Source organism: Pantherophis guttatus, chromosome 1 (assembly GCF_059756535.1).
Source record: "Pantherophis guttatus breed Tessera chromosome 1, ASM5975653v1, whole genome shotgun sequence".
NCBI lineage: Eukaryota > Metazoa > Chordata > Lepidosauria > Squamata > Colubridae > Pantherophis > Pantherophis guttatus.
In genome coordinates this window covers 274,953,472-274,980,404 of record NC_142063.1, presented here as the reverse complement: position 1 = coordinate 274,980,404, position 26,933 = coordinate 274,953,472, and the positions used below count along the sequence as shown (strand labels likewise).

The 26,933-nt window shown below is 38.6% G+C and overlaps 2 protein-coding genes across 3 annotated transcripts in view; one reads left to right on the top strand and one right to left on the bottom strand.

Annotated features, from left to right (window-relative positions):
* The window catches only part of CAPN9 (calpain 9), a 46,246-nt gene extending 45,514 nt beyond the window's left edge, over window positions 1–732 (top strand). Inside the window, exon 21 of the mRNA XM_060692353.2 lies at window positions 285–732. Coding sequence (XP_060548336.2) covers window positions 285–311 — 27 coding nt within the window. The 3' untranslated portion in view covers window positions 312–732. The remainder of the gene's footprint in view (window positions 1–284) is intronic.
* Window positions 733–4,134: 3,402 nt separating this feature from the next.
* C1H1orf198 (chromosome 1 C1orf198 homolog) lies at window positions 4,135–26,489 on the bottom strand. Of its 2 annotated transcripts, XM_034428372.3 has the most exons (4): window positions 25,831–26,489; window positions 16,922–16,972; window positions 9,707–10,252; window positions 4,135–7,168 (listed from the first exon to the last, which is right to left on the bottom strand). In XM_034428372.3, exons 1-4 carry the CDS (start codon window positions 26,176–26,178, stop codon window positions 7,112–7,114), a joined length of 1,002 nt encoding a protein of 333 aa, XP_034284263.2. In that variant the 5' UTR covers window positions 26,179–26,489; the 3' UTR covers window positions 4,135–7,111. The 2 variants fall into 2 exon arrangements, with proteins under 2 accessions (XP_034284263.2, XP_087739067.1); XM_087882941.1 differs by lacking the exon at window positions 16,922–16,972 and having other exon boundaries at window positions 25,831–26,326.
* Window positions 26,490–26,933: the final 444 nt, after the last annotated feature.

The following is a 26,933-nucleotide window of genomic DNA, read 5'->3' as shown; positions in this document are numbered from 1 at the left end:
TGTCTTCCAAGTTGGAGCCCATCCTCAGGAAACCTGTCTATGTGCTGTGGGCTGTTCTGTGTATGGTATTTATATGGCCAGAATATAATTTTGAGACAGAGCACTAACTTATTTCTCTATTCAGATACAGAATACTTTGCATAACAATAGTGCTTCTCATGAATAGACATTCACAGATGTCCCCTTTTCAAAATATGAACAGGCAGAAAGTTTCCAGTTCCTGATAAAGTGGAAGGTATCGAATATAACATTTGGGTTTTTCTTTCTCTCTCTCTTCTCATTAGTTTATCAATTTGACTATGAACATCTGAAGGCCTTGAACACGGAATTCAGCCAGTTTCCCAACATGTTTCTGAATTGAACTGAGTTCACATTTTCCCCTATCACTGAAAATTACAAGGAATGTTTGTATTGTCAATTTTCTTATAATCACCTATTGTGAATATGTGGTTTTAGAACTCAAATGCAAATAAGTATTTTCTAGATTTAAAGTCCTATTATTTCAGCCAGCACAGGATAATGGAAAGATAATAGGATCTGAAGACCTAAACATCTGAAGGGCAGTAAACTGAGGACGTTGCATTAACATCTCTTTGTATATGAATATATTGCACGAATACATGCTGTAACGAATTACTGTTTAGATGACATAAATGAATAGCCCTAAGCAATTATTGTCTTTTGATTTAACGTAATTATGTTGGTTCCCAATAAACATTTTGTTTCTATTTATTTGTCTCCAGCTAGTCTTTAAAATCATCTAAATTTGGGCCAATTTCTCATATGATTGCATTGCCAGAGATTTCCACAGTTTATGCATACTACAAAGATGTGCATCTTTTCATTGGTTTTTCATCTTGCTTCATTTAACTTCTGTAGATGACCCCTGAGTTCTGAGAGAGGTCCTTAATTCCAGAAATATTAAATGTTGCATTTTGTACATCTGGAGCTCTTCAGCTCATCTGCTGTTACTCATCATTTCAGCCCCAGTGGCTTTGCTGTTCCTTTTCCTAAACAGATCAAGAATCTCCATCTGGCGCTGCTAGATGTTTTGTTTCTTTATGGAGATCATAAACCAACCTTGTTTGACTCCACATCTATGTAGCAAGAGCATTAAAAGTTCAGTGCAATCATTCAGGTTTCCCTGCACTCCATCCGGATGAAGAATGCAAGTCCAATCGTACATTCAATTGTACATTCAATTTGTGGAGAGAGGAACATCTTCTCTCAATATTCAGGTTCCAGACCTTTCTCCTTTCTAGAGTTCTATTGTAATTATAGCTTAGCAATAAAAAGGAATTACCTGACTCTGTAATACAGGTAGTCCTCGACTTACAACAGTTCATTTAGTGACCATTCAAAGTTAGTGAAAAAAGTGACTCGTGACTTTTTATAAGTTTTTTCACACTTACAGTGCATTCAGAAAATATTCAGACCAGTGGTGGAATTCAATTTTTTTTTACTGGCATTTGCCAGTTCTCTGAACTACTCAAAATTTCTGCTACTGGTTCTCCAAAACCTGTCAGAACCTGCTGGATTTCACCCGATTCAGACCCCCTTCACTTTTGTCAATTTTGTTATGCTACAGCCTGATTCTACAGTTGTTGAAATCCATTTTTTCCCCTCATTAATCTACTTTCAGTACGGGAGCGATGCGAACCGGTAGTAAAGGTAAGTAGAACGCATCCCTGGTGAGATGATTATACTGACACTGTTGTGCCACTGTTGTTGCCTTAGAAAGGCAACATTCTGTTTGAAGTTGAGAAAAATCCTCCAAATAATCAGGTATTAGCAAAAATTTCACAGATTTGAATCAATACGAGCCAAGAATATTTAATAAGGAAAAAAGGCAAATGCTTTACAATTGTGAATTTAGGGCACTATTACTTAATATGATAGGCATTAGATCTTTAAAATCTCAGTGGAGGTCTTTCCTAACACCAGTCTGGTTGGCTGCCCAAACATACCATGATCAAATACAGAACTTTCAGCAATACTAGGCAGTCTTTGCTCTCCCAGTGAGCCATGGAAATTCCCATTCTAATTCTGGGCACAAAAAATGTAATAAGGTTACTCTCTAAACTGGAAAATCTGTTTTTACTGTTGAGAGGCTAAACAGTTGCCAAGAAATCTAAGCTGACAGATAAAATCAACCTTGTCTTCTCATAATATAAGCAAAAGTCTGTCTGGATTTTCTCCACTTGAGTTTAATTAGTTTGACCGTTACCAGTAATGTTATTTTCATGATTGGTAATGTGCTAAATTCATAGATGGATGCTTCTATAGAAACTCGGAACAAAAGGAGCCCAGTACATTTATAGACCCTAGAGGAGAAGTCTGCATACTTCGATGTGAGGTTTGCTGACAACATTTGTGGGTCTGTATTCTTATTAACGCAAAGGCTGGCCCCATCTGTTGAAAAGAACAGATGGTTGCCATTAATCAGAACTTTAATTCCAGAACCCATCTTATAAGAAAGTTTAGTTGTGCACGAACTCCAACGTTCGTTTGACTCCCAATTTGTCTTCTTGCCAACAGTGTTTTGTTTTTACTTTTAAGCTTCTTCATAGCTAAGTCATTAGTCTTTGTAGAGACTACCTCTTCCTCTACCTTGTTTTCCTCACAATTCTGGTTTACTTTTAATCTCCCTCTGGCTTCATTGTCCACACATTAAAATAATCAGAAGTCAATATGGATTATAGAGGAATGTAAATGCTTGCTATGTGAAGGTTGGTAATGTATTTTCATTTTAAAATTGGCTATTGCTAGGTAGAAAAAAGGGCATAAAACAGTGTCTTACTGGATCAGACCCTTCAACTCTTGGCCCATCTAATTCAACTGACTGTTTTCATAGTGGCCAACTAACTGCACAAAGAAACCCAATGGTCTCCCAACATACGGCCTTTGGAGGCAATATCACAGTTGTTGTGGCTAATAGTCATTGTTCTCCATGACTTCCACGAATCAATCCAAACCTGAAAAGATAGGTCATGAGGGCTCACCTAGATATGATCATGAGCAGATATGATCCATGGATGGATAGCAGATTACAAATATTGTATATGTCTATGGAAAAGAGACAGGCGAAGCATAGCTCTTCAAACTATTGATTTTGTGCATGGCCAGTATTTATGGGTCCATGAGGCCATGTAGCTTTTTCTTGGTAAATACATGAATAGCTAAATAAAATACCTCTAGTTGTGGCTTTAATCTGTTGAGGCTTTCATATAATTCTTTTGAGCAAGATTGGTGCAGACAAGCTTACCTGTAATTGTGCCACCTGCAATAACATCCTCATGGTATTGAAAATACATAGTCAGGCACATTTTGGGATGTATGCCATAAACTCAATCAAAGCCAAGAGCTTGTGCTCTTCCATACAAGCTAGGATCTCTAGGTAGAGACTACACTGAAAGTAAATTATGTATTTTAATAATTGAGATTCCAGAAGTATGCTAAATATTTTGAAATGTGAAGCTATGTTTGGTTATATCATTACTTGTGTGTGTGTGATATCATAAAGCATAATGGTGGTATGAACACAGCACTAGCAGTGACTTTCATGTAGAAGCAGCACAAGGGTCTATGAAAAGGGGGACATATGCTGAGGTTTCGTCATTGAAAAATTACTACATCTTCTACACATTATATTTCATATCCAGTAATCAGACCATTTTTTATAAAAAAATATTGTAAGACAGTATTTCGAATTAACTTTAACTCAATCTTACTTCCTATTAACAAGATAATAGAAAAAGGTTTCTATAGTTAGAGGTGTTGACTGGGGAAAGGGCAAAGGGGATAAGAATGATGAAAGCAGCATTAGTGCTATGATGCAAGCCCTGTTTTTTGGGGTATATCACAACATGGCTACCATGTTCCCAAAGGGGTGAGGCTCATGACAACACCCTACTCTCATTGGTTTGATGAATATGAGAAGCTCCTGTAGAAATTGTGTTCCACAGAGTTGGTAATATTTCACCTACAAACCAATTCTCAACTCAAAAGTGCTAATGCACCCAAAGATTTACAAGGGACTTTGAGAGGCTCACATGGTGCTAATCACATCACAAATAGAACATGACTATAAATAAGAAGAGAGAGACATTAAAACAAGGGAAAAATCATCAGTGGTCCATGTCAGGTGATTTTAATTAAGAATCAGATATGAATTGTAGCCATATACAATTGTGAATAAAACCTCAATAAAAACATCTACGAAAGGGAGAAACATCAGGTTTATCCATGAAACTATATTGAAGAGAAAGGCAATATAAACAGGATTGGAGATAGATACATGAGGAGGAAGATTAGGCCCAGTTTACCCTATTTCATTGCCTAAGAACAGCAAACTAAAAATGTTGCTTCAATGACCTCAGGATATTAATCCCCATCCATTGACATATAAACGGAAAGCTCTAGTCAAACCAAACTGCATTTATTTAATTCTTGAATTTCTTAACATGAACAAGAGACCCTGAGTTGGAAAAGCGCTTTATACTGATGAGCTCCGATTGACAATATTGGAAAAAGCTCCCTTTTTATAATCCAAAAATACACTGCAGAAATGTCTTTGGCTTGAAGGACTTTACGCCAATTCCTTTTTAAAGACTTGCTTCTTTTTAAAGTATCAAACAAGTACTCTTTTCTTAAATAAAAACTACCTCTCTTTTTTAAAGTATGGTATCTTTAAATACATTGAAATAGATGCCGTCAAGTGTCAGGCACTTATTTTCATTAATGAAAATCTTCTCTTTTTTGCTCAGTAGCAAAAGTTAAACCATTCCAAAAATGTCAGTTATCTACATCTGCTACCCCAATTCAATGGACTCTTATATGACACTAATAATTGTGCTGCCATGTAGGTGTGCACCAGGAAACCCAAAGCAGCATCTCCACAGTAGGAAATGTGGTGTTAGTTACTAAGAACAACCAATTAATCCAAATATTTTAAGACTAAGTCAAGTATCTGAAGATAAGACAGCCTTCTGCTGTTTCCCACTCCCATCTTCAGCACAAATATCCCAGTGTATGTGTGTGGGATTGCATACGTATAACCCTACCCCCCAAAAGCATTTTCTTTAGTGTTCTCTACAATTAATTCCATTTTATTATTTTCTAGAGTTATGCAATGCTTTGTTTCAGATTCCAAAATGGTGCTCCAGTCTATGAGGGACAGCTGCATATCAGTGTTATATATTCTGGCCTCCACACACTGCAACAAAGCATGAATTTTGGAACTGAATTCAAAGGCTATCCAGTCTTATTTTCCATGATATCTTTCAGGGCAAGATTCAGAACAAACCTCTTAACTTTTGTCATAAACATTGTTAATGAGTATATATAAGCAGCAGAAGGAACAGGAAGTAATCTGAAAAAAAACACAACACACGATTTGTAGAGAAGTGACTTTTCAGTTCACACCACTCACAGGTATGGACAATGGACAACTCTGAAGGTGGAACTACTTATCTGGTGGCTAGTATGGAAGAAGGCTAGAATTAGCCAGCCTGACAACAGATACAATGCCCAAACAGGCTTTGTAAAAATTCCGCATAGCATCAGAGGAACATGTGTACAGTGTATCTGTTATTGGGTCATCTCCCAGGAAATCCAATTCTCAAGGTCAAAAGCAAAAATTCAATAACCTTTGGTATTTGATTGAAGAAATTACAATTTGTGCAGAAAGGGGAATTAAGGCTTGAAGGTGATGGGGAGAGAAATACTGTTTAAAGTTACAGAAATGCAATGTCAGTTGCATTAGCTATTTCTGGATGTTGCAGATACTGGACTAGGCTGGTCTCTAGTGGTATGCTGGACCACTCCAAGGTGCAGGTGAGGGATGTCGTCTTTAAGTTGTTCCTCCACGTAAAATAGTTTCTGTGTAATATTAAAATAACAGAAAATCTAATACAACAGAATGTATGTGATACATTCAGGTCTTATTCTCACTATGGGAAGCAGTACCAGGAATCAGAAATCTCATGAAATATTTTTTTTTAATACAATGTTTTGTTTTTAAAGAAAGCCTTGCAGTAAACATGTTGAAGAAATGTAACACCAGGAGTGAGGGTAAGGGAAATGAGCTAAATTTCAAAATGTGGTTCAGTGCTGCTAGGCCAAAAGAGATCAAACAAATTAGTTATTTTTCATGTTATGTTTCTTCTAAAGATCCCTTTACCAGATGGTTTTTTAATCAGTAAAAAAAGGCAGCTCTATCCACATATTTGATCATTTCTCTAAGCTAGTCTCTTTCTTCATTTTATGTTTTATAATAAAACATATTAAATACATTTCATTAAATGTTTTATTTGTAACAAACGACCCTATTTTGTGTACCAATTAGGCCTCGTTTCACAGAAAGAAAATAAACAAAAACATACCTCATTAGCTAAAGCTACTTGATTTTTTTCCCCCTTCAACCCAAGTCAAGTGACATAGGCTAATGTAAAAATAAACATGTAAATGTCTGCAGATTTATATCCTGCACAATATATTTGAAAGAGAAGCGCTGAATTTTGGTGTTTGGACGCTGTGGTTCCATTAGGCTTTTCTATTAGGAAAAGCCCATATGGTGTTCACAAACTGTTTTGGGCCATTAATTTCAGAACCTCGAACATACCGGCCAAGGCTCTGACAGATGATATTAAAATCTATCTGTGCTTGATATAAAGTTATCTTCTTGTAACAAATGTATTTAATAATACAGATGGTAGCCTATTAGCTGTTGGCATTCATGTGTAAAATAAATATGGGTATTCTATCAGATGGCTTCATTTTCTAATTAGATTGCACACTTTGTCTTTACCATACATACAAATATTAGGCAATGTATCCCTTGTTCATCACCAAATATGATGTGCAGAATGGCAATTAATAAAAGACCAAAAAACCCGCCCACCCTTCTAACACTGGATCACTTCAAAATACAAATACTCATCAGGTTTCTACAAAAAAGTATTAGTACAAAGGGCAACATTAAAAAAGAACTGGGAAAAAAGTTTAAAAAACACACAGAAAAACCAGTAACAGAAACCAAAAGACAAAAAACGGAGAGAGAGAGAGATGCTCTTTTTCTTTCTCCAAAAATCAACGGACGGATTGTTTTTGTCTACCAATTGTCCAGAAAATCAAATCCCGTCTTCAGGATAACATTATTTGCATTACTCTGCGGAAAGAAAGAAAGAAAATTTGTTTTAGAAAAGAAAGCAAGTAGTTACAACCAGTGGTGGATTGCCCCCGGTTCGGACCGGTTTGCAAAAACCGATAGTAAAACCGGTGGGAGGCCCCGCCCACTGCCCCGGATGTCATCATCAGCGATCTGCGCATGCGTAGAAGCTTCTGTGCATGCGCTGAAATAAGGCGCACATGCGAGAGAAGCTAGCGCGTGTGCAATCCCGTTACGAACCGGTAGTAAAGGTAAGTAGAACCCACCCCTGATTACACTCAAAAGGGTGTAAAAGCAATAATAACCAAGGCAAGAATTACAATATTGTACAACGGTTTGGGTCTAGACCTGGCCTTCTGCTGCATTAGGAAGGCTTTTGTTTCCACAAAGAGTTTCCACCAGAAAACCACCAATGGGTTTTCAATGGTTGTCTCTCCATTCTGAATATCTTATGGGTTCCCAAACATTTCCTCTAGAAGACTGGCCAGAATGAGGGAAGCAAGGCTATGAAAGAATGGCCTCTCTCCTATTACCAGCTAGAAAGGAATTTCATATATCCTGTTTGGCAGAAAGAGCTATCAAACATTTCACAGGTTTGATGCACAGTGGCCCACAGCCATATATGGCTGTACTCAGATATTCAGATTATGATTGGCTCTTCACTGAACTTTCTCTCGGAAGGTCCCAGTTACCAGAAATGCTACCCAAACAATATTTAAAATGAATGGGAGATGTGTAGGAATATTTGTATGATCAGAGAGGCTGGGTTATCCAGAATCAAGTACCAATTTCACTTGCACAAAAATGAATGCCACACATTATTCCACCTTACTCTTCCTTCAAGCAACTAGTTCCTTAAAGAACTATTTCCATAAAATGAGTGGGGAGGGGATTGGTCATCTCTTTGTCCCTTCAACCAATAAACAGATTGTGAGGTATAATGTAGGCCAGAAATAACAAAGTTTTAAGGTACAGAAGTAATTCTACATACTAATCCATCGTACAAGTGCAATTAGTTCTTACCTGTTCATGCACATCTATATTTAATAATAGCTTTGCAAGATCATACCAAGGCCTATCATAGGCCAGCATTTTGTTTCTCATAGTAATCAACAAAAAGGTAGAGACATAGATTTTTAGATTTATTTTTATTTATTCAAAGAATGTATATAGCTGCCCAACTCAAACAATGCAACTCTGAGCACCTTTAAAATAAACGCCCCTCCCAAACTGCTGTTCTCTGCAAGCAGCATTTGGATGACTCCTGCTCTCAACTCAGCAATAAGACTAACTGCCTCTGCAAGACTTGTCCACTATTTCATCCACCTCTTTCAAAGCCACTAGTCCTGGCTAAATCTTCAAGTCATGAAAGTTACTAGTTATGGTGTGTCCTTTTTACAGTTCTAAAATTCTTCTAATGCACTTCATTGGATGATCCAAGATTCAAGTGTTTGAAAACTCTGTCCACTTTCTCCTTGCTTTTATATTTTACTTATTTTTTATAATTTTTAATGATTGTATATAGCTCAATTATGTCCTCTGCCCTTCACCTTTTCTCCAAGATAAAGAGTCCCATCGTTTTCTCATAGGCAGATCTTCAGGTCCCCTTTCCATGTTGGCAGCCCTCTTCTGCACCTTTCCCAACTCTATTATATCCTTTTTCAAATGCATTCTACTTTATATTCCAGATGTGAATGCTTGTTAGATTGGCAAAGAAGGCATTACTCTGACAGCAGTTTTACTTTCAACTCCTTTCACAATAATGCTAAGCATGAAATGTGTCTTTTATATAGCTACCATGCACCAAGTTGACGTCTTCAGTGAGCTACTGATTCTGACGCACATCCTCAATCCCAATATCCTTTTCCTGTTTTAGTTACAGAAAACTCGGACCTTGTGCATACGCCCTAAAGCGCATCATATTACATGTAATTAAATAGAAGAGATGCTCATTTGGTTGCAGCACACCCACTCACTTTAAGAGGAGCTCTTCCTACTTAATTTTGGATTCTACCCTCAGGAATGGAAAGAATCCCTCTTCCACTGCACGTGTTAGACACTCTCTGCACACTGGAGCTGCTGCTACAAATGTCACATGTACAGGCAATCAAGTTTATGTTTATGGAACAGCATGCAGGGCTTCAGGCAATATTACTAGCATATGTTGCACATTTTAAAGACATTAAATAGTGAGGTTCACGTCTTAGATGTTTAACCTCTGATCTTCTCCAAGAGGAAAACAAAGGATTTCAGTTGTGAGGTTTTAATAATCTAACGCACAGGTGTCAAACTCGCTGCGTCACGTTGCCGTCACGTGACTTTTCGCAACTTTCTCCCCCTTCGCAAAGCTGTGGTGGGCGTGGCCTGCATGTGACACATTCGGCCGGTGGGCCGCCAATTTGACACCCCTGCTCTAACAGAACTCGTTTTCTGGGACTCACGGGGTGGTGGTGGTGGTGTTATTTTTATTTGTTTATTTTTGCTTAGGTTCTTTCTACCTCTCATACTATAACCGGACAACGAAGAATCAGCCCTTACCTGGCCAAATTCTTGTAAATCTGGAACAAAACTGTTTTGAGCATCTTCATTTTGGGTTGCAGCAGATGACAATTTCTCTGCAGGGTCAGAAGGAGCATCAAAGGCACTAACTGCAGGTTGGTTGGATGGGGGCTTTTCCCATTCTACGGGTGTTGTGGGAACAACTGGGGCGATCGCTTTTTCAGGCTTAGGAGCACTAGGCTTCTCTGCTTTACTTGCTTCTTTTGGACCAGATTCTTGCCTATAATAAGGCTGGAGGGTTTTCTCTCCTTTTTCCATGGATTTAATTTGGCTTGGGGTTAGCGAATGGAACTCAGACTGTTCCCCTTCGTACTTGGAGCGCTCAGCATTGATCTTCCAAAACGAGGACTCCTCCTCTTTTTTGGCCGGTATAACCCCATCTGAGTTTTGCGGTTTACCAGCCTGGGAAGGTTTGGGGGCTGGTGGGCCAGGTGCGGTTTTGCTAGGCTGTTTCTGTTCGTGCTGAGGTGCTGTAGCACCCGGTTCTTGGATCAGCAGAGAAGCAATGCTGAATTCCATTTGACTCTGTTAGGGGATTAAAAGTAAAAAAAAAAAAAGAACATTAGTTCTTTTCCATGGACAACCAGTCGTTCAAATAAGACAAGGGAGTAGTTCATTTCAGATATAAACGTTCTTTGGCATCTTATATACAGAGTACTGATGTTTGTATGCTAAGACAGCTTACATTTGGCGTTAAAAATGGTAACTCTCCAGCGGTGCAAATGAGGCAGAACAATTCTTTATTCTAGGCTAGCTTGGAGGAAAGAAACATTTTTCCTGCTTCTTTGCTGGCAAAGAGAGACATAGGCAAAGTTTTGTCAGAGAAGAGGTCGAAACATTAAACAATTTGCTTACTTTGAAGAATGACTTAAATCAGAGGTCAGTAATGTACTGCCTTCCAGATGTTGCCTCATTGCGTAATCTTTTGTCAATGGTTATACTGAGTAAGGCTATTGAGAAATAAAGTTGCCCACCTGGAATTTTTTTTAGTCCAAAATACATATTCCTTAAGAATTGTTACAGGATAGCATGATGCAAAAAAAAAAAAAAATGCAGAAAATGTTCAAATGGAAAAAATCATTTAGTGGCTCCGGACAAGGGGGAAAAAACCCACAATAGTAAAATTTAAAAAGACAACACAGCTCTCAACTGACTCTGCCTGGTGAAAAACTACTGAAGCAGCTCTTTCTCGTCCATTGTGCTCTCCAGAAGAATAGTCTTGGTCAGAGATGAAATGCTACCGGTTCGGGCTGGTTTGGCCGAACCGGTAGTAAAAAATGCTACTGGTTTGCCGAACCGGTAGTAAAATAATGTAAAAAAAAGTTCCGACGATCAGCTGAGCGACGCGCGATCATTGGAACTTTTTTTTTTTTTAACCTTTTAACCATTTTTTTACTACCTATTTGCTCGAACCGGTAGTAAAAAAATGCTTTAAAAAGGTAAAAAAAAAAAAGTTCCCAAGATCACAGCTGTGCTGCGCAATCGTTGAAACCTTTTTTTTTTTTTTTTTAAACTTTTTTAAAGCATTTTTTTGCTACCGGTTTGGGCGAATAAGTAGCAAAAAATGCTTTAAAAAAGTTTTTAAAAAGGTTCCGACAATCGCTTGGCACAGCTGTGATCGCCCAAGCCTTTTTTTTTTTACTTTTTAAAAGCATTTTTTACTACCTATTCGCCCGAACCGGTAGTAAAAAATGCTTTTAAAATTTTTTTTAAAAGGTTCCCAAGATCGCGCACCACAGCTGCCCCCCCGCTGTTCTACTTACCTTCCCATGCTTCTTTTTGGCATGTACTGCACATGTGCACGCATGTGTTTGGGGCAAACTGCACATGTGCATGAGCGCAGCCAGCGAACCAGTAGCAAACCGGTTTAGATTTCACCACTGGTCTTGGTCCAAGATATCTGCAAGTCATTTCCACTCAAACCACTGGTGTGGATTCAAGGCAATATATATCTTACCATATGAATTTTCTGGCCAGACCAGGATGTTTTGTTTTTTTTAAAAGAACTAGTTGTTGAGAGCTCTGCCATGGAATAACAGTCTATGTTTAGACCAGGACAAGGAGATGGGAGAAATATCGGCAGAATCAAAACAAGACAAGCTATTCAGCCTGAATATACAGTATTTAAATTTAAAATTCCCAACCCAACCTAAGAATTTAAATCCTTCCTTTCATATTTTAAAAGGCAACTTTTTAAGTACTCAGTCATGTCAAAAACCATCTTGAATACTTCATCTATTTCCCCAATCCAAAAGACAACACAAAATATATTTCCTTCCCAACTCTGCCAATTAAATATCCATTCAGTAGTTAAGATTAAATCCTAATACTTTACAGATATAAAAAAGAAATACAATGGAAAAAGATTCCAAAAATATACTTTTGCCACTTCTGCATTAATCTGAGAATGATCCCTAGAAGAGGTGAGTAACTTTCAAGCGCCAGGAAAATCAGGAGATCCAGACTGTTCAAATGGGTATAAAGATTTATTGCAAGCTTAAGCTCTCTACAAGTATCTGAACTACTAAAGGCCAAGGGAAGTTGGTGGGAGAGAAGAATCGAAGGAATTCAAGGTGGGCTGGGATTAGATCTCTTGCAGGTGCAAAGGGACTCATGACTGATGCTGTGTTTCACCCCTCCTTCGGGCTCAGCCTTGTCACCTCCTACAGTAACCTAAAGTTCTAGAACGCACACAGCTCCCTCCTTCTCAAATTTTCTTCTATGGCAATCCCATCCAACCAAATGCCAGTTGTTGCACAAGCAAGGAAGCACAAAGCCGTAGTGTACAACAATGCAATTAAAAAACAAAGACTATGTCCAACCTCCTCCCAAAATTCAAATCCAATTTCTGGAAATCTTATTCCTGCTCATGTATGTAACACGGTTCCAATAATTCCAATAATTCATAATGTGTCCTGTCTATTGCAGCTTTCACTCCATTCACAAATGTTAAGCGCAGCTTTGCCCACTAAGACATTTTCTAGAATTCCTAGACCTGCTTTCATCATCCCTGGGACCCTTCTGATGGGGGAGGGGGAACGACATCATTTCCTAGAATTCTCAGCAATTATCAGAACAGCTGGACCATCCTGGAGGTCTAACTCCATATAATTCACAGGCGCTCAGGAAGGGAAGGGTGTTCTAATCCAAAAAAACCCCCCTCTTTTGCTACCCTAGAATCTTTTAATCACACCATCAGTGATATTTGTTTATATCCTGGCTTGATCATCAGGGAAGAAATATATGTGAAGGTCTTTCTTCTCCCAGGAAATTTAATTAAATTCACTTCATGGCTGAATATTTTTCATCAACTGTATCTTCAACAACCTAGGCACTCTTCAGATTTCTCCCATTTCCCAATACTGGCCAAGATGATGTCCAAGCTGGGAGAAATGCTCCATGGATCAAAAGAAAAGATTGTGGAAGTTGCACTCTCTCTCCTTCAGATGTTCCCCTGCAGGCTCCATATCCAATCACTGCCATCCCTCCCAGCATGTATGGGTTGCATTATAAGGCTGACTCCCATCATGCTGAATCAAGCTGGATCTGAACTGACACATACTCAACTCTGAACTAAAACCAGAGAATACCACAAGAATCCAAGGAGCTATTTTTATATCTTATGAGCTTGTGGGGAATGTAGAGTATTTCATGAAGTAGATAGTGTACAGAGCCAAAACAAGCTGTTTGGCTTGGCAACTGCAAAACAGAAGAGAAAATAATGGGGGTGGAGGAGAAAGTAAAACAAAACCTGAAGGACAGGAGCTTATAAAAATGTTCAAAAAAGCCCTAACCTTAAGCAGAACCTAGACTTACACAAAGCAAAATTATATCCAAGAGACATTAAATAAGAACCTACAACAGGCTGCATTGATACTCTTGGAGCACATATTGCTAGAGAAAGCTGTTCTATGGCTGCATTTACACAGTGCCTTAAACTTGTCTAAGATGCGATTAAATAGGCGGTGATTTGGTGGCAGGCAACTATTGTTTTATGTGCTGTCTTGAAGTAAACCATCTTATTAAACCATAATATTTTTTCAGCATAGCACATTATGCGAACATAGCACTTGTGTTTAGTTCATCTAAGTTCAGAATTAAGCAACTTAAATGAACCTAGCCTACTTCCTCTAGCAGTTAAGAATTTCTTTCTGTACCAAAGATAAGGCCCTTGAGGAGTTTAATCAACTATGTTCCTTGTGACGGTGTAACTCTCCAAACTATTTTTATTTAGAACCATAAACTGAACTGGTCCAAGAATTCTCCCTTCCATTTCCATTGCTTTCGACAGAAAAATAAGACAAGGCTGAAATCCATAACTATTGAATTCCATATATATACGAATGTAAATACTGTGTTTCCCCGAAAATAAGACCCTGTCTTATATTTTTTTGAACCCTGAAATAAGCGCTTGGCCTTATTGCCATGCACTCAAAAGCCCGATTGGACTTATTATCAGGGGATGTCTTATTTTGGGGGAAACAGGGTAGTACAACTAAGTTTTAAAAATGATATGAAAAACATGCAATTGTCTGTCTTCCTATTTCATTAAGTTTTCTTCTGTTTAGTCACTCTGTGTATGTTTTTGCCAAGGCAATCAGAAAAAAAAGTTTGAATTCAAAAGAAGAATATGCACATGGAAAAATGGAGGTGGTTTACGTATGGATAGACTGTGGTTCTTAAAACATTTTGCTTCAAACCTTTTGTTTGAACATCCCTAGATGAAGCTGTTTTGTAAGGAGGGATAAAATTCCTCCCAGCTGGATGTGCAGGACTGATTAACAGTTAATGGAAACATATAGTTGCAGCTACTGCTGCCCAAGGGAGCCATGCGAGTTACTGAAAGCAAAGGTTCACATACTTTTGCTGCACACAAATATGAAGCTTTGGAACATTTCCCCAATAAATAAATGAACAAGTATGTATTTTTGACTCATTTTTAAATTGGGTTTTGTTATCTAGTTTTAGGACTTGTGTGAAGAACAAATTATATGTTGATGTCCTATTTATGCAAAAACATCAAAAATTCACTTGCTATCATTATTCAGGTGTGATCAGCAGAAGTTACCCTCCAGATCTTCTTGGGTTGCCACTCTTTGTAGTCCTCAGAACTAGCTACACTGGGCAGGTCAGAGAGAAACAGAAGATCAGGGTTAGGAGGACCATTCACTGCCTGATCCTGCTTTCACTGGGTTATTAGGGGAGCCTTTGCCATAATGGCTGAGGATTATGTGAACTGTGGCTGAAGCAATCCAGAAGGCACCAGGTTGGGAATGATCGATCACACTGATCCCAGGACTTTCACCAAGCTAAGTCCTGCCGATGAACAAGAGAGTCACTTTTTAAATCGGTGTATCTATTTCACATTTGAAGCATTATTTCATCTCAGTTTAAAACATTATTTTCCTCAATATAAATCTACAATCAACAACCAGCGGCCAAGGGCTGTGTTGGGAGAGCTGTAAACACAAACGATTACTGTCAAGAAACAAAAGGCAATCAGCAAAATATATAAGAGACAGACAGAGACAGACTGACACCACAGCATTTTTGGACAGACCTATTCTAAAGATGTTGATTTAGTAATACAGTGGGTTTTCCAAATAAAAGTCATTATGATTCTTTATACCTCCATGTTTCGGAACTTTATATATGATTCTGAAGTACTCAAATAAGGTTAACTGTTGCAATAGACATGAAGGGCAAAGAGTGACATGTGGCCTCTTCCTTACCATGTTTCTATTCTTTACATCTAAATTATTACTTAGAATATTCTAGGAAATGAATCTTCAGCAGAAAGCATGTGATTGCTTGTAATATACAATTTAGTTCTAGAATTTGAAATGTGTTGTGCCCTTTCCCTCGAGCAAAATTAATGCAGGTCAACCAGAAGAAAGAAAATGGAACAGCGCTAGCCATATAGCTCATGCATATACAATACTATTTATCAAAGATGGAGCAAGAGAATAAAACAGATGAAAGCAATATCTAGGGCTCCAACGGTCAATTCTAAGAGGGCCCTGCATTACATGGAACGGCCTTTCAATCACAATTTCACCTAGAAAAATGAGGAAGGCAGTCTGTAGAGATTCTCAGTCATCCTGGTCATGGTTGTCCCAAAGGTGCTTTTTCAGGAGGCAACTGGACTTTCTTGTTTTTTCTTTTGAAGACGTTTCGCTTCTCATCCAAGAATCTTCTTCAGCTCTGACAGGACAGTGGGGAATGGAAGGATTTATATTTATATTCAGAACCAGAAGCACTATTCAGGTGACCCTGAGGACACAGATAAACCTCCAAGTGCTTCAAAGATCCTCTAAAAGGATGCAAATGACCAGCTGTCTGCAAGGAATATAAATCCTTCCATTCCCCACCATCCAGTCAGAGCTTAAGAAGCTTTTTGGATGAGAAGTGAAACGTCTTCAAAAGAAAAAAAAAGATAGTCCAGTTGCCTCCTCAAAAAGCACCTCTGGGACAAGAAAGGCAGTGTAAAATGTTTCACTGCAGCTTTGGACTACCTACTTAAGCGTGGTTAGACATTTTTTTCAGACTTTTGCAGAGGTCAGAACAGAATGAACGGAACATAAATTCTAATACCAGCTTATGAGTTGCATTTGTCAAAAGTCGAAGTTTGATGACCACAAACAAGTAAAATGCCTGCAAACCCAATACTGGGAGCCAATATTCAGAGTTCAGGTCCTGAAAAACATAGAAAACTACTTTATTCCAATTCAGATTGCTGATATGCCTGTCTAAGTGTGCTGCTGAATCCCTCCCAGCAGTCTCAGCCAGCATGACTAATGGTGAAAGATGTGGGGTGTTATTCAGCAACAACTGGAAAGTCATTAGCTTCCCATAACTGTACAAGTAGACTAAGTTAACCATAAAAGTGACTAGTGACTTTGGTCCAGTTATATTGTGTTTCTACATTTCATATTATGAACAAGAAACAAGGATTTCTTGTACTTCTATTTGTTCTTCAGATGATAAATGGATAAAATGTATTATTTTTATCATTATTATTGTTTGAAATTTACTTTGAGGAATCACATTTTTTTCTGCTGTTGAAACCTATATTCCACAAGATCACACATAATTACCTCTGGGCCCCAAAGCAGAAGTTTATTACTGCATTCTGTGTTCTGAAACTAAACAAACCTGACAATTATTGCACATGTAACAATTCCACAAAGTTACCTTAGTTTCCCAAGAAAAAGGAGCAGAGTGCTCATCTTGCCAGGTGATATCCTGAAATAAAAGCAAAAACACACCAATAAGCATGTACTTTGCTCAAGGCAAAAGGAATAGAATCATCCAGGATACCTTAAAACTGAATAAAAGGGAAGGTTTATTGAGACCAGCCAAAATGATATCATTTCCCCCAAAATAAGACATCTCCTGATAATAAACCCAATCCAGCTTTTGAGCGCATGGCAATAAGGCCAAGCGCTTATTTCAGGGTTCAAAAAAAATATAAGACAGGGTCTTATTTTTAGGAAAACACGGTAAGATTGTATAGACTATGGAATTCTCCACCAAGTAAGACAGCATAAATAAAAGGGGATGAAAGAAGAAACAAATGTTCCCGAAACAGTAAACCAATGGGAAGACTAAACTCCAATTCATGAATATAATTGAATATTTGTCTTAGAAAATAAATCCATAGAGAAAAACAAATGTGATTGATGACAAAGTTTCCACACATTTTTTGAACCTCAGAACTGTGGGATTTGTTACTTACATGAGAACATTTAAAGTCTATCATTCCCATTTACAGATTCAAATAATCCATTCAAAATCTAACCATAACTGAGAAAATTCTCCCCTCTCCCATACCCATCAACTGTTTAACCTCTTCAAAGCATAGTCTATCTGGATTTTAACTGTCAATTTACCCATTCTTAACTATCCAATTAATAGTGTACTAGATCTTTTAACTATTCAGTCTAACAAATTCATTTTATTATAGTTTCGCCTTTTGGTCCTCTTTCCGTTGAAATCTTCTTTCTTCAGTGATTTTCATTTTATAGACATCTGGTTGGCTTAATCTCTAAGTTCGTGCCATGTTCTAGCATCAGAGTGACCTCTTCAAGTTTTATTCATATTCTGAGTAGTACAAATTATTCCTATTTAGTTTAAATGAAAATCCCAATTTGTATCAAATACTATTCTGTAAGAGGCTTAAATGCATTGTCTTTGTAAAATAATCTGATTAATTACTTGACAAACCACTGTCTCCTCCTTAATTCATTTGCTTCAACTTGTGAGCTTCCTGAATATTTTTTTCTCTAGAACATTCATTAAAAAAACTTTTAATTATACTTGCACTTAGTTTATTCAACTTTGCAAGCCTGGAATTTTGAACTTCGTCTTTTTCAGACAAATATAATTCAAAGAAGAGATCATTAAGCCTCATTACTAGATAATCCATCAAGTTACTGTCCCCAGCTCTTTTGCTAATACCACTGATGCAGAGACTGCTTCATCTGTCAAGATCTTCAACATCTGCCAGAAATGTTTAACATCCATAAGATCCTTCTCAATCATTTTATACAAGTGGCATTTTTAGTACCTAAGCCACAAGCTTGACTAGCTGACAAATATCTAACAGTTGCCTTAAATTATTATTTCTTTCAGACATACCTGATATATCTTCTTTTATCAAAGTAAAGGACTTCTCTTATTCTAGTTTCAGTTCCTGACTGAGGGTTGTTGTTTTTTTTAATGTTTGATTGGGTTGGAATCGTCTTCTCAAAAACGGCCTCATTAAAAACTATCAAACTTTTTGGTTTCATCCTCTTCTTGTCCAACAGAACTTTGTCAATGGCTTGATTTGGACACTTCCACCTTCCTTCCTTCCTTCCTTCCTTCCCTCCCTCCCTCCCTCCCGAAACATATCTCCTGAGCGTTTTGCATTTCTTGATTATTTTTGGAGAGGAATTTAGTTCAATTAAAAGCTGAGAATGGTTAAAAATATTGAGTTTGAGAAAGCAAAGATTTCAGGGGACAATCCTGTTTTAATATGGGCATACCATATTTAATTTTTTCTAATTATTCTGGAAATCTCTACAAATCTTGGGTAGCAACAGCTAAATTACTCAATCAGCAATAACTTTGCAGTGAGTAACATTCTTTCCCCAGAAAACTTCATTTATTTTTTGCTCCCTGTACTGATCTGATCTATATTCTTCCTGGGTATTTGTGTACTATGTATGCGGATTTGTATTTATTTGTGAATTGTGATACTCATATTGAAGTTCCCTTATTACAGTTTCTAAAGCTGAAAAATAAAAAGGTGTGTTTCAGTTCATTGCACCGAACTAAGCTCAAACACGGTTGTCACACAATGACAAGACTTTTTTTTTAAAAAAATCTTCCCAGAAGAGATCTATCAAGATATTTTCCTTAACAGCTTGAAGAGTTTCATCATAAAGTCCTATTTCTCAAGCCCTTATCATAAAGTATTTTTGGATGTAAAAAATATATATATATATAAATTGTTCTGGCAGTGGCCATGCCACTGAGGAATATTAAAGTCCCCAATACGTTATGCTTGACACATGCATGATAACCTTAGGAAGGATCCCTTGATTCTGATGTGGTCTTGCTGCTTTTATTTATTGGAAAATTGCTGAGATCTAACAAGGCAAGGGAGCTGAACTAAGAAGAGGGAAACAGTTAATGTCTTTGATTCATATTCAGACAACTTAGAATAAATCCCTCAGGGAAATAACATGATGTAGAAAGATATGGAGTGTTCCCCTAGAGTAGGAATTAGGTTTTTATTTAGGCAGGAACAGGAACATCTCTGCCGGCTTCTGCACATCCATGACAAAAAGGCCATCCCTTAAGCCAAAGGACGTAACATCCTGGTTCCAGCAGCAGCAGTAAAGCATCAAGCACAGAAAACTCTGCATCTAGCTACAAGTCACCCAGGCAGTATGTTACAATAAGGGCATTCGAACAGAAAGGCAGGAGAGGAGACACTGGCATCTTTCTTTTTCTTTTCTTTTCTTTTTTTGAATAGCAAATGACATATACCAAGTGCAGGCCATCCACCACAGGATAGTAATAACTTCTCTGTTAGCCAAAGCACAAAAGAATCTTCTGTGATCACTATGAAATCGTTTCAGCAGCAGCACTTAGTTTTCTATCTGGCATTTTAATAATACTAGTAAAATATGAAGAATGATGAGGAAGAGAAAGAAGAGAGATACGTACTCGGTAGACTCACAGAGCCCTTTTCTCCACCCCTAAGCTATGTTCCTGCAGCTTCTCCTTCATGCCATGGAAGGCAATCTTTAAAGCACTGCGTTTGCTGGACTGATGTAGCCTCCCTGCACATATCTGTCAGCTCCACCAGATACACCAACACAGGAAATCAACTCCGTTGGAAAAAAATAAAACAACTTCTATTGAAATTGGCTGCAATACCAGAATTTTACATGTCTGGTTGTGCTGTACCTCCTCCTCCTTCTTATACTCCAGTAAATTAGGAAGGTGTCTGTCTGCTTCCAAATGTTATCTTGTTGTTTTGAACTTTTTTTAAAAAAGTGTCAGTCTTTTTTGCATAGGTAACAGGTCCTATGTATTTCTGTTAGGGTCAATTTCCCTAACTTTCTACAAAATCCGAAAATTCTAACTCCAATGCATGAAGAATCTAGAGGAGCACAACAGTTGTCCTCGGCAAATATAAATTAGATAGGCCCCAATGCTGTTGGCTTTTTGTAAGGCATTGAACACATGGCTGCGTTCCTGAGCATAAGAACTGGAGTGTCACTCCTTACCATGAGTAATTTATGCTGATGGCTGGTTGTTGTTTATTTCAGCTGCTGATTATATATGTATGTATTTATATGCATTTTTAGAGGTAGAACCCGTGATGACACAGTGGTTATAATGCAGTATTACAGGCTAACTCTGCCTACAGCCAGGAGTTCGATCCTGACCAGCTCAAGAGTGACTCTGCCTTCCATCCTTCTGAGGCTGATAAAATGAGGACCCAGATTGTTGGGGTTAATATGCTGACATTTGTAAACTGCTCAGCGAGTGGAGTGGTATATAAGTCTATGAAGTGGTATATAAATCTAAAATCTATTGCTACGCTATTTCTATTTATTTTATGGTTTTAATTCCTGTCAATCACGCAGAGTCAGTATAAGGAAATGGTTGTCATATAAATTGAATTAAATAAACAAACAAAAATCTGTATACGCATATAGTAATATGATATATACGACAGGACAGACTATAGATAGGCACAGATCGTTCCCTGACTACACTTTCATCCATCCACGTAAATGAAAACTCCTACTTCCAAACCTAAATGAGAAGTTTTGAAACTATTATAGATCTTAACCATAGGAAACATCTCAGCTCTGGTTACTGGACCTTTCAGAAGTTAAAGGATCTTGCGTAAGTTAAAGCTACCATACAATCATGTTTCCTCCATGCTCAATGTTTTTTAAAAAAATAATTTCAACTGTGCTTTTTTACAATTTCACTTACTTAGTCCAACTAAACACATATTTAAAAACAGAAGAATGTATTTACCCAGGAGAACAGATGAGCCTTCTCTGCTGTAGCGTCAGCTCTCTGGAATATCCTAAGCCCCAGGGGTGAGGCTTGCCCCCACCTACCTCTCATTCCAGAAGGGCCTGAAGACCTGGCTTTGATGGTTGGCCTGGGGACCCAATAAGGGAGTACATCACTGGAGGTGACTACTGGACCAATTAGCTGAGCACCACTTCCCCCCTGCTCTTCCTGCGCCCCCTCTACCCATCTTTTAAAATTTCATATTACTTACAGGTAGTTCTCATTTAGTGCCCACCTCACTTAGTGACTATAGACTATAGTGACTATATATCATGATGATGAAGAAGTAACTTTATGATCAATCCTTGTATTTAAAACCTTTGCGGGTCTGGGTAGCAAAGCAAAGCTGAAGTAAGATCGTAAGAATAGTTGTCACCACTTCACTTAATGGCCAGGTTGCAGGTCCTAACTATGGTTGCTAAATGAGGACTTCAGAAAAATATTCAGAAGATTAGTTTTTTACATGAACAGAGAAGTCAAGATTAGACAATGGTTGCCTTTTAGAATTATGAAAACTGAAAACCGGTATTGTACAATATGCAGAAAAGATATACTCCCATCCTAAGATTATCCAAAAATCTAGTACTGATGTATCTTATGGGCCCTAAAATGCTCCACTAGATAGCACAGGGTTATTCTAAATGTTCAAAAGAAACAATGACATACAGGTCTTACTACATCTCAACCGCTATGCCCATGTATTTTAGGAGAGCATATTGAGACCATTTATTAAGATGCAATTCTTACTTTTTCCATAGTCTTTGGCACAAGTATCAAATATAAAAAAACGAGAATAATTTTAAAAACTTCCACTTTGGTGCACTGCAATTTATTTTCTACACCCTTGATTTTCCTAGATCAGCAGGGACACTGGAAAACCTGACTTACATTTTTAGAAGGTGTTTTAAAAATACGCAGGCCTGGAATATTCACGATTTTTGTGGGGAGAAGCACAAAAAGGATTGTCAGTTTCCTGTAGTCAAACATAAATGATTCCACAATACTAATTTTAGCAGTAACTTCCTACCGCCTGCTGTTAACAAGTTAGTTGTTTACAGGACCTTTTTATAATGCTTATTCCTGTGAATGAATTTGCAGGCTAAGTTAAGCATTGCCTTTCCTTCTTTCTAATTATTTTTAAGTGTACAATCTCCTTTTTGGCTTTCTACTCCTGAAAGATTACAAGTGGATCTTTACTGGTGTAACAAAAATATCCATAGGACTCTTAGCTTTTCCTGTACTGTATCCTTTAAATGGGCATTTAAGGAAGCATAGAATTCACTAGCACAGTGTTTCTCACCTTGGAAGCTTGAAGATGGGTGGACTTCAACTCCCAGAATCCCCCAGCCAGCAGTGCTGGCTGGGGGATTCTGGGAGTTGAAGTCCACCCATCTTCAAGCTTCCAAGGTTGAGAAACACTGCACTAGCAGAACCTTCCCCGATCTGGTGTGTTCCAGATGTTTGAGGCCTGGAATTCTCAGAATTCCTAACTAGTATGACCAAACTGGGAGATGATGTTTTGAAATGCAAAGCAGCCCTCCCCAAATTATCTTGAATTAAAACATGAAGTACCTAATGTCTTAAAATATAGTTGAAATATTGGATAATCCCATTGTCCTATTATTGCAAAAACACCGAGAACCCCTGAGGCAACTTAATGCTTACCAAACTCTGCAATATATAAATCCCAGAGTTGTTTGGATCAGTGGCCAGATTTAGAATTTTCAGAGTATATCTTGGCTGGTCTTCTGGGGGAGAATTATTTACAAAATAGTTGGAAGGCTGGATGTAACTAGTCACAAAACACCCATTTACCAAAAAGCAAACTGGTAAAACTGCCCACTTCTATCCTTTATGTTCAGAATACCCCTTACTACATTATACATTTGCCTTTTTCTAAAGAGATGGGCAAATACTTGATTGCGGCTAGCAACCACTTTTATTTTCTAAGATTACCTATAGAGCCTATCTGGAACCTAGAAGCATTTTAAAGAATAATAATTGAGAATAGTTTCAGCTTCCTATTTTTTTAAAATTAAAAGAATGTTTTAAAGGTCAGATGGAGCCTGTTAAATGCCAAAAATGAGCCAAAAGGCCCAGTAGCATTATATTGTCTATCTCCGTTTTTAAAAAACCTATAGATTTCTAAATGCACACAAATAGCCACAGAAAAGCAACTGTGTCAAATGAAATATAATTGAAACATTAAGCCTGATAGCCGAAAATAACACAATTGTAAAATATTTTTACTTAGCAGCCATCATTTCTACTTGCTCTTAGTTTATATTTATTATCTAAACATAAATATTATATCTATATGTTATATACCTGTATAACTATTATATCCATCCTTCCTTTTTTGTAGAGTTCAAGGCAGTTTCCAAGAGATTCTTTTATTTTATTTTGGCAATAACAATCCTTCAAGATAAAGTTGGCTGAGAGAAAGTGACTTTTACCCAGTGAAAGCTTGCAAAATCCATAATTTCTATACTATAGGAGTACAGGGCATGAACCATATGCCACCTTTCCTTAATCAGGCTGAGAGAAACTACATTATACACATAATGTGTTTTCAACACATTATTCTTTTCAGGGTCAAATAACGTGCAAATCACAACACAGCAAATCTGATTCATATACTGTAACGATATCAATATAAGGCATGCAAGTATGTACCCACATTAAAGTTTTAAAAACACACTTTGATAGCCATAGCAATAGCACCGTACAGGGATTTCTGTTGTATCTATGCATGGAATGTAATCTAACCAGATGCAGAGAAATAGAATTCAACTGCCTGAACTGGAATTAGTGTAAATGAAATCTATTAAGACAGACCTTTTGATTTGACACCTTTTGAGAGCCAGGAGATAGGCAATCAACATTTTGCTTCTCTTGTACTCCATTCAAATAAGAAGCAAGGATGTTGAGTATCTGCCCTAATTCATCACCCTTAAATTAAGCTTTTATTCAGACATACAAACTAGCCTGTTTTTCAGAAGAAGTGGCTCTTCACAGAAATCTCGTTTGGAAAAACAGTGTAGCCATTACAAATTATGTTGAATGTCCTGACTGTTACTATATGTTTTTGTTATGATTTCACACTTTTCTGTTTTCACAGTAAAATAATCAGGTATTTTACAACTACTCACTAGCAGTAACAACTATCACTGGGATACACAATAAAAATGAAGGGTGTGATAAATAGTAAGAATCAACACTAAAAACAAAATGAATGGGAATGGGGGTAAACAGTTAAAAACCGAGCAGGCTGTTTCTCCTGTATTTAATAATTCTTGGAAATCTAGAGGAATTTTAATTCCTGCAGAGGCAGAAAATAAACATTCTACAGACTCCAGAACTTTTCAACAGCACAGAACTTGTGGCTGCTCTTCTTCCATCTGAATAAATCCCGCTGAACACAGAGTGACTGATGTCGAAGTATGCATAGCCAATTGAGTTTGGAAGAAAAACCCCTCCACCTATGACCTGAGACTGTGCCATGGACAAGGACTGCTGAAACTATAGCTCACATCCTGCTACACTGTACTCTCCATATAAGGGACTCAAGGACCCATTTTATAACTCCTTACCTGGTAACCCCCAGCTCTCCAGAATATTCTGACCATTTTTACTTACAATTGTTATCAGTTGTTAGGATTCAGTCTCTTTGAATGTAGATGAATTTTGCTATACTGCCTGCAAAATTAGGCAGTCTTTGATGATCCACTGATGAGCCTACCACCAATTGTAAAATTGTATCTTGTTTATTTTTAATGTGTTTTGCTTTGCAGTTCTGATCAGTGACCGTGATAAAAAAAATACAGCCATCCACACCTATTTATTTATTTATTTATTTATTAGTTTGATTTATATGCCGCCCTTCTCCGGAGACTCAGAGCGGCTTACAATGAGTTAAGCAATAGCCTTCATACTTTTGTATATTTATACAAAGTCAGCTTATTGCCCCCACAAACTGGGTCCTCAATTTACCTACCTTAGAAAGGATGGAAGGCTGAGTCAACCTTGAGCCTGGAGAGAATTGTACTTGCAGTAATTGCAGGCAGCTGGCAGCTAAATACTACTTTAATAGTAGTTTAGTCCACTGCACCACCAGGCTCCTCATGTTTGTAAGAGGAAGACTGTAACTGTCCAACCCAGATGGAACCATGCATCTTGTCTACATATACTGACTTCGGCCCAATTAACTTTACTATAGGAGCCAGGTAGCGCCTAAAGGTAAAAGGAAAACGGCCCTCTGCACATGCCTCCCTGCCAGATACTTTTAGCCCCTTTTAAAATACTTCCTTGCGTCCTCGAAACCTTTTCTCCATGCCTTATCTGTTTTTCCTTGATGCCACCTCTCCCACCTCCACGCACAAGTGGCTCACGACTGTTTCAAAATAAAGACTTTTTCCCAAGCCGGGGCCGGGAAAAACAAAGTGCAACATTACCCTGCTCACCCTCTGTACATGTGCAGAGAGCGACCGCCCCGCGCACGAAGAGCTTACCTCGTCTCCGAAGCGCACTACCTTCTGGCCGGTATTGAGGCGCAGATTCGGGTAGCAGACCGGAGGCGGATTGTCTCGGGCTGCCCCTCGGTGAGCCGCGTACCGGGCCTGGATGTTGGGCTGCACCAGGCTTTTGTCAATAATCTCGTCTTGCTGGCGGGGCGGCAGCCGCTCCCAGTCTGGCCCGTAGCGTTCGCGGATGCGCTCCTTCTCCGCCATGATTTTGCGAGCCATGGGGTTCAGCGAAGAGAAGTAGCTGAAGCGCTTACGTTCCCGCTCGTCCAGAGGCCGGTTCCCGTTCAGGACCGCCGTACGAGAAGCTGCGATCGCCGCCGCCATGGACGCCATCGCCGACCTGCCCCTGCTTCACGCGGCCCCGGGGACTCGGCACGGCGAAGGGGCAGCAGAGAGCCGACCGACTCTTCCGCCGCGCCCTCCGCTCGGCGGTTTTACTCCGCTCTTCGCCTCCGCCAACCTTTTGGCTCCTCCTCCTTCTGCGTTTAGCCACGCCTCCGTGGCTCCTCTCGGGCCTCCCTCCTCCCCTCGGCCCGCCGCGCTTCTTCCCGGCTGGAGCGGATGGTGGAAGTTCGAGGCGTTTGCTGTGGAAAGGCCTCCTTGCTTTTCTTCTTCCTCCTCAAAGCCGCCAGATTTGCATGGATGTACACCTTCCCAGGTGTGTTTCATCAACCCAGTCTTCGTCATGGCAGCATTAACCCGTTTCAAAACCTTGTTTAAAGAAGCCATTTGATCTGGATAAGAAGCGTTCTAAACACCCTTACTCAACTCTGAATCACAGTCTTCATGTTTTCCAGATGGACTGGTTCACCAACGGGCTGTTTTGCCTTAAGAGGGAAAAAGAATCTGTTCTCTCGTGAAGGCTGTGGAGGAAACGCTGCTTAGTAATGTAGTGGAGCAAGGAGCACTTGGGGTTTGTCACCTGAGCTCAGGTGAACTAGGCTCCCCATCAGCACCCAGTACGTCAGTCAATCAGAATAGAACTGGAAGGGACTTTGGAGGTCTTCTAGTCCAACCCCCTGCTTAAGCAGGAGACCCTGTACCATAGGTGTCTCCTGCTGAAGCACCTACAACTTCTGAAGGCAAGC